This window comes from Physeter macrocephalus, chromosome 3, assembly GCF_002837175.3.
Source record: "Physeter macrocephalus isolate SW-GA chromosome 3, ASM283717v5, whole genome shotgun sequence".
Taxonomy (NCBI): domain Eukaryota; kingdom Metazoa; phylum Chordata; class Mammalia; order Artiodactyla; family Physeteridae; genus Physeter; species Physeter macrocephalus.
The window spans coordinates 18800467-18808746 of record NC_041216.1 but is presented as its reverse complement, the minus strand read 5'-3'; the positions used below and the strand labels follow the sequence as shown (position 1 = coordinate 18808746).

General features: G+C 52.2%; 1 protein-coding gene and 1 pseudogene across 4 annotated transcripts in view; one reads left to right on the top strand and one right to left on the bottom strand.

The window, feature by feature from the left end:
• The window catches only part of EMC1 (ER membrane protein complex subunit 1), a 25046-nt gene extending 16766 nt beyond the window's left edge, over positions 1–8280 (top strand). For all 4 annotated transcript variants that reach the window (XM_007104595.4, XM_007104596.4, XM_055083736.1 and 1 more), the window contains 6 exons: positions 1054–1191; positions 3057–3230; positions 3808–4018; positions 4930–5014; positions 6364–6493; positions 6675–8280. In XM_007104595.4, the coding sequence (XP_007104657.1) occupies positions 1054–1191; positions 3057–3230; positions 3808–4018; positions 4930–5014; positions 6364–6493; positions 6675–6854 (918 nt within the window). In that variant the 3' untranslated portion in view covers positions 6855–8280. The remainder of the gene's footprint in view (positions 1–1053; positions 1192–3056; positions 3231–3807; positions 4019–4929; positions 5015–6363; positions 6494–6674) is intronic.
• On the bottom strand, positions 759–876 carry LOC112065355 (uncharacterized; annotated as a pseudogene).

The following is an 8280-nucleotide window of genomic DNA, read 5'->3' as shown; positions in this document are numbered from 1 at the left end:
TGTGGCCTCTCCCGTTGCGGAGCACAGGCTCCGGACGCGCAGGCTCAGCGGCCATGGCTCACGCGCCCAGCCGCTCCGCGGCATGTGGGATCTTCCTGGACCGGGGCACGAACCCGCGTCCCCTGCGTCGGCAGGCGCACTCTCAACCACTGCGCCACCAGGGAAGCCCTCTTGTAATATTTTTTTGAGGTCCCCGCCAGCTTAGTAATTCACTGCTGGCTCAGTGTACAGGGAACTTAGATTTTAGTAATAAGTGGTAAATTTTCTTTGAATTATTCTTACTCAGGTAAACGATGGGATACTATTAAGTATTCCTCTCCTTTCTCACTGGCTTTAGTATCTTTCCGTTTTTTGACAAGAAGTAGGGTTTATTGGTGACGTGAGTGAGGAGGGGCAGCTCCAAGGCTCATGAGTGCAGGGCCCGCCATGTGTACAGGGCGCCACAGATTAGGGGCGTATTTGACCGCACAGCCATCCGGGAGGAGCTGCTTTTCAGCCACCAAGTCTTCAAATTCATCTCTATTACACTTAGTAAAGCCACGCTTCTTGGAGATGTGGATCTTCTGGCAGCCAGGGAACTTGAACTTGGCTCCATGTTGGGCCTCAGTCACATGCTCCTTGTTCTGCAGCTTGGTGCAGATGGATATGATGACTTGGCTGGCCACTGGGCCCCGGGGCTTTCCAAAGTCACCTCGCAGGGCTGTCTGGAGCCTAGACTGGGGACAGCATGAGGTCAGACATGAATGTCCACTGGAGAGGACCGTCTCCCAGGTCCCCTTGGGCAGCCCAGACAAGCACCTGGTGCCTCCACTGCCCAGGAGGCTGCTGTTTGCAGCCGAAGCACACTGGGCTTTACTAGTTTTCTTACTTGAACTGAGAGTTCCAAACTTCTTCCCAAGCTAGATCCGTCTCGCTGCTTCTCTGGGAGCTCTGCTCCCTGTTCCCTCCCGCACAGAGGCCCCAGCTGAACTGCAGGACGTGTCTAGCCACAGCTCTCGCGGGTCTAAGGGTACCTCCCTGATGACCGGTGCTGGCTCTTTTGCCCCACCCCAGGATCTCACCACTGAGCTGAGTTGGGAGCTAACCATTCCCCCGGAGGTGCAGCGGATCGTCCAGGTGAAGGGGAAGCGCAGCAGCGAGCACGTTCACTCGCAGGGCCGAGTGATGGGGGACCGAAGCGTGCTCTACAAGGTACGGCCAGCCATCTGGCGTAGCGCACAGAACACGGGGTGTAATTCTGGCTCTGGGATTTGGTGGCTGTGGGTCCTTGTGTGAGTCATTTAATCCCTTTGAGCCTTAATTTACTGTCTGTGAAATGGGCATGATATGGCCTTCTCCTGGGGTTGTTGTGATGACCACCTGAGGCACTCATGCTTAGCATAGTGCCAGGCATATATGGCCACTACCGAGTAGATGGTAGCTGTCGTCTTTAGTGGTAGTACTGATAGACCTTTCTGGGGTTAAACCTTAGTCGATCCATCAGAAACTCCATCTCTGTGATCCATCACTCTAGTTAGTGGTGAGGGCGGGGAGACGGAGAGGTGACTAGTCGGTTGCAGAGCTATCCTATGAGGGAATGTAATCATTGTGGTGACGAACATGAATTACAGCCTCAGGCAGAGGAGAGACTGAGTTGGAGGAGGAGGCGTAATAGAACAGGGCAACACGACCAAGGAACTCGACAAGGGCAGCTGCTTCACTAAGCGTGAGGCAGAGTGCAAGCCTCCAGTTGGACGGTCCAGGTTCAGACTTGCTGTTCATCATGGGTAACTTGCTTAGGCTTCTTGAACTTCCCCCTTTTTTTTTTTTAATTTGGCCATGCCACGCAGCTTGCGGGATCTTAGTTCCCTGACCGGGGATTGAACGCATGCCCTCGGCGGTGAAAGTGCAGAGTCTTAACCGCTGGACCGCCAGGGAATTCCCAGGAGTAGGGCTTTTTGGATTCATATTTGTTGTGGAGATTTTTTGCCTGCTTTGTTGAGACTAGACTGTAGAGGGCCGAGGAGGGGAGCAGGCAGACAGGCTACTGTGATAATCCAGGTGAGGCGATGGTGGCTTCAGCTGGGTTGGTTGGGGGAGGTGAGATGGGATCAGATTCTGGATACTTTTGAAGGTAGAACCAATAGTATATGGTGATGCATGGGGTGTTGGTGTCTGTGTTAGAAAGGAGTCAAGGACGACTCAGAGGTCCCAGATACAAGGCACTGACACTCGAGAGGCCTTGTGGGGAGCAGGTTTTATCAGGGGTAGAACAGGAGTTCAGTCTGGGGCATGTCAAGTTTGAGATGAGACACCTAAGAAATGATACTGATATGGTGGTCTGTTAATCAAGTCTGGAGTTCAGGGAGAGGTCTGGCTTAGATATGTAAACTCAGGCGATGCCAGCACCTGTAGATGGTGTGAAAGCCACGAGATTGGCTGAGATCACCATGAGAGCGAGTGTAGACAGAACGTCCAGAGACTGGGGAGTGGAGGAGGGGCCCACAGCGGGGGCTGAGAAGGAGTGGCCGAGACAGCAGAAGGAAAACCGGGCACGGGTGTCCTGGATGCCAGGTAGAGAAGGTGTCTCAAGAAGGGAGTGATCGCCTGTGTCACCTGGTACTAGTCGCTCAAGTCAGATGAGAACTGAGACCCATCCGTTGGTGTGGTGGTAGGAGGGCACTGGTGGAGGGAGAGTCATCGTGTTGCTGGACCCACGTCCTTCCATCACTGAGTGGGCCGGCCCGGGTTGTATCTTGAGTTACCGTTTGCTTGCCTGTGACTTGAGCAAGTTGCTTAACTACTTCAAGACATTTCACCTGTGAAACGTGAATAGTGACAGCTATTTGCAGGGTTGTTTATGGGATTCAAGGAAAGGATGGAGGCAAAGTCCCTGGCGTGGCCCCCAGCCTCCAGCAGACACTGAACGAGTGCAGCGATGAGGCCCTCTAAACAGGAAGCTCTTCCAACCAGAAAACCCTCTTCCTCTGTCAGCCGGAGAGCTCTGGCCCTGCCTTCCCCCCTGCTCATGATACGCCGCTGTGGTTCTGAAGGAGCTTTCCTCTCGGTCTCCCCAGAGCCTGAACCCCAACCTGCTGGCTGTGGTGACAGAGAGCACAGATGTTCACCACGAGCGCACCTTCATCGGCATCTTCCTTGTGGACGGCGTCACTGGGCGCGTCATCCACTCCTCCGTGCAGAGGAAGGCCAAGGGCCCCGTCCACATCGTGCACTCGGAAAACTGGGTGGTGGTAAGGCGTGGCGCGTGAACTCGGGGCGCCCCCCGGGGCCTGACGTAGCATAAGAGTACGTGGCTGGTCTCCCTGCAGCCTAAATCCTTTCCTTGCCTATTGTTCCAGAAACCAGTTGCTACTTTGCGTTTTCATAGAATTCAAAACTCCTGGCTGGCAGCAGTGGGTGCTGGGTAGGGGGTTGGGCTCAGGAATCAGACTGCCTGTAAGATCTTCCATTTCCTGACTGTACAACCTTGAACTAGTTACATAAGCTTTCTGTGTTTTATTATATATGAAATAGGGGTAACAGCAGTCACCTCTATTTGAGTTTAGAACAACGCCTGGCATGTAGTAAGCGCTCAGATGTTAGCTATTAGTCTTCTGACTTCTAAGAATCTTGAGAATTCCTTTGTCTTGTGGAGAACTTGGATAGTCTAGGTACAGCTACCCTGAAGGTTCGTAAACTTGGTAGCTGGAAGGAAGCTAGGGTGCTGGTCGTTTCTTTCCTTCCTGGACGTGCCTTTGCGTGTACGTTCCCCTTTCCAGCTGAACCAGCAGCTGAGCCCCAAGCAGCCCCCTCCTCTTCTCTCCGCAGTACCAGTACTGGAACACCAAGGCCCGACGCAACGAGTTCACCGCGCTGGAGCTCTACGAGGGCACCGAGCAGTACAACGCCACGGCCTTCAGCTCCCTGGACCGCCCGCAGCTGCCCCAGGTCCTCCAGCAGTCCTACATCTTCCCCTCCGCCATCAGCGCCATGGAGGCCACCATCACCGAGCGGGGCATCACCAGCCGACACCTGCTCAGTGAGTGGCCGGGTCCCTTCAGGCAGCCGCATTGAAGGACGGAGCCGGGATCAGTGAGGAGGGCTTATACCAGCAGAAAAAGTTCCCTAGTCTGGCTTTGCCGTCCGTAAAAGAGCTGACACATCCCTCCTCGTCCTTGTTTCTGATGAACCACTTTCATGTCTCTTCTGTTTTCACCTCGTTTGGCAAGTTGAGCCCTGATATCATACCCAGCAGGTAGCCTGTGCAGATGGGCTGCAGAAACTGGCAAGGTGTAGGGTCTCATCTTCATGTAGTTCAAGTTCAAGACTCAACTAGACAGGTCGCTCTGTCTAGTTGATTTTACCAAAGACATTCGGGACTGTCAGATTTGACAGGCACTTGGTATTACTATTTTACCCTCAAATATGAGGAAGACAGACTGCTTGGTAATTTCCCGAGTTTAATTCCCACCATTCCTGAAACTGCTGGGATCTCATGTTGCCCGGTCCTCCGGCTGCCCTCCCCCCACCCCCATCCCCCACCAGCATCACTGCTTCAGCCAACCATAGGCTCCTGTCTGGCTGACAGCGAGGAGACCTGCTTAGCTGGGGCAGGTATTGCTGGAGAAAAGCAAGAGGATGAAGAGATCCAAGTGGGCTTCCATGCTCTTCTCTGTCATCGTTACCCAGTTCTTGAGTCTAGCTCTTTATTTTCTGATGTCTCAGGATGGTATGTGAAGAAACTAGTATCTTCAAAAATGGGAACCTTCATTCAGACCCAGGTGTATTGGATTATTGTTTTTGGCCATTTAAGGGAGCCTCAGTGACCCATTTTTTTGGTTTTAAACTCTATTTCGGTTTCTGTGATAAGGGCATTTTTGTAAGTAGCCCTAATCGGGGATCAGGTCAGTGTGAACACTCACTTCTGTTGACTTGTTTCTGTGTATGTAGTTGGGCTGCCTTCCGGAGCAATTCTTTCCCTTCCTAAGGCCTTGCTGGATCCCCGCCGGCCCGAGATCCCAACAGAACAAAGCAGGTGAGACCCTTGTGGGTAGTGCTGAAGGCTGTGACCTTAAAGAACTTGGCGTCTTGATTACGTTTGGTCCTTGGTCTGCTGTGCACTGTCCTGCTCTGCTGGGGATGTGGCAGTGAACACATCTGCCCTCATGGAGCTTGCATTCCGGTGGGGGCGACGAGGTGGATAATAAATAAGATAAACAAGTGAAATAATGCTGTATTAGTGTGCTTGTAGATGGCAAGGAGAGAAAAACTAAGAAGGGGTGGGGTCTAGGAAGGGTGTGGAGGGGTGCAACTTGAGAGGGTGGCCTGGGAAAGCCCCTCAGAAAAGGTGACTTTTGAGAAAAGACTTGAAGGAGGTGAGAAGCTGGCCTTGTGGATGTCGAAGGAGAATGTTCTAGGCAGAGGGAACAGCCGTCATAAGTGTCCTGAGATCATGTCTGGTAAGTTACAGGGAGGGCTGGAGGCCACTGCGGCTGGAGCAGCCAGTGGTGGGGACACTGGGAAATGAGGTGAGGGAGGTGCTGGGGCCTGGGTCACGTGGGAAGCCAACAGCTGTCGGTGTTAGTTTTCTTTTTTTGTCGGGGGGGCTGCATCGGGTCTTCGTTGCTGCGCGCGAGCTTTCTCTAGTTGTGGCGAGCAGGGGTTACTCTTCGTTGCGGTGTGTGGGCTTCTCGTTGCGGAGCACGGGCTGTAGGCGCGTGGGCTCAGTAGTTATGGCTCGTGGGCTCTAGAGCGCAGGCTCAGCAGTTGTGGCGCATGGGCTTAGTTGCTCCGCGGCATGTGGGTTCTTCCTGGACCAGGGCTTGAACCCGTGTCCCCTGCATTGGCAGGCAGTTTCTTAACCACTGCGCCACCAGGGAAGTCCTAGTTTTCATTTTTGTGTTTCCAGCCATCATCTCTGCGTATTTTCTTGCCTCCATCCTGAACTCTCTTCCCTGAGGGTTGTGAGGAGTTGTGGGCAAGGCGAGGAGGCAGTAGATGTGTCTCTGCACGTAGGGAAGGGAGGACGGTTTGGAGCGGGGGGAGGTTAAAGCTGGTGGACTGAGGTACTCTGGAGTGAAGAGCAGGAACTGGCCTAGTGGCTTGATGTTTTGGTTTTAAAATGACCCTTTCTTTCTCTAGTGTGAAATACTGGTCGTCTGTGGTTTCGTTTTTTTTAGATTCAGAACAAGGTAGGAATCCAGATCTGTCTTACTCTCCATACAGCTTTCTTTCTTGCAGCCCTTCCTGACATTCCCTGATGCACATAGACCTTGGAAGAAGATATGAGGCTGATACGTGGCCTGGAAACCTCCCAGGGCTCAGGGCAGCCAGGAGATCCCCTTACAGCAGTTTTGAATGCCGGTCCTGGTTGATGTTTTGCAGAGAGGAGAACCTGATCCCATATTCTCCAGACGTACAGATCCACGCAGAGCGGTTCATTAACTATAACCAGACAGTTTCTCGAATGCGAGGTATCTACACAGCTCCCTCGGGCCTGGAGTCCACTTGTTTGGTGAGTAGAGCCCCAGCCCAGCCTGTGCCACCTTGTCCACAGCCACCCTGTGCGACACCTGCTCTTTCTTTCACCCTTGGGAAAACAGCTGAGGAGTCTGTTTCCTTTGTGACCAGAGGTTGTGGTTGTGGCGGATCACTGGTGCCTTTCTTACGGATTTCTCATTCCCTCTGCCTTCCAGGTTGTGGCCTACGGTTTGGACATTTACCAAACTCGAGTCTACCCATCCAAACAGTTTGATGTCCTGAAGGACGACTATGACTATGTGCTAATCAGCAGCGTCCTCTTTGGTCTGGTCTTTGCCACCATGATCACTAAGAGACTGGCACAGGTGAAACTCCTGAATCGTGCCTGGCGGTAAAGACCTGAGACCCACTGCCGGAGAGCAGAGAGCCAAGGGGAGTGAGGGTCAGACAAGAAGCCGCAGCTGCAGTTTGACAGGTCAGGGGAGGATGTGTGTTGGACACTCATCTCAGTTAAGAGCTCTTTGGAAGAAGATGGGCTCTCGTGGAGACTCCTTTTGGGATACGTCTGATGCGGAGTCATTGGTGGTGGATGGAGGCTGAACTCACTCTCTCAGCCGAGATCTCAAAGCATCTTGATGGACTTTCCCCCGGAGTCCCAAGGCCATCGCCGTTTCCCTTCTGTGCCCGTCCATGAATGTTGTGTTTTTTTGAAGACCTCCAACAGAGTTTTCTCTTTTGTGAGGCCTGTTTAAATTGATGTTGGTTTGCCTTCTGTTTCCCGGGTGTATCTGGAAAGCCTTCTGATTGTTTCCCTGCTCCTTGCTTCAAAGTCAGAAGGGAACTCTTATTGACAACTCCACCTTATAGGTGCATTTGCTGTTTTACACTGGGGAGAAAGAAGAGCCATCCTTAGCTGAAGTTTGAGGACTGATGCAGCCTCTCGTGGCTTCTCTCCAAAGTAACTTTGGGTCGAGGAGTCTATGCGTGTGTCGAAACTTGCCTCTCGTTTCATGCTCCCATTCATCAGTGGGCCACCCAGTCTTAGATTCAGTTTATTGAAAGCCAAGTGCATAATACTGTCTTGGTTTGTTGGCCACCGTCGTCCAAGCTTTTCGCCTCGGATATGTCGGAGCTGAGACCTTTTCAGTACTACTGAATTGTCTGAACCTTGAAGAGATTTCAAGGGAGGAAGGCAAATCTGTCTGTTTCACAGTCCCTCATAATCTCTCGTTTCGCCCACAAGCTGGTCTAGTCATCTTAGAACCTAGATAGAGAAAGTTGTTCTTTTTTAAGAACCTCATTATTTTTAGTTGTAAATTAATGTGTGGATTACTATACTTCTCTTAAAATGAGCAGATTTTAAATCTTATCTTTTTTTTTTGGCGGTACGCGGGCCTCTCACTGCTGTAGCCTCTCCCGTTGCAGAGCACAGGCTCCGGACGTGTAGGCCCAGCGGCCATGGCTCACGGGCCCAGCCGCTCCGCGGCATGTGGGATCCTCCCGGACCGGGGCACGAACCCGCGTCCCCTGCATCGGCAGGCGGACTCTCAACCCCTGCACCACCAGGGAAGCCCTAAATCTTATCTTTAGAAAAAGAAGAGAGAAAAGGGTAGGGGTAGGAAACTGGCATCTTGTGGGTAGCATTGTTGATTGTCTGGGCTGTTGTCTCTGCTACAAACTAAAGATGTCCTAAAAATTTTCCCTTGTTCATGGATTTGGGGAATGATGGCATTTTTCTTTACTGTGAAGAATGACATGTACAGAGCGCCCTGTTGGGAGAGAGATACGTTTAAGTGTTTGAATAAAGTGAATGACGAACGA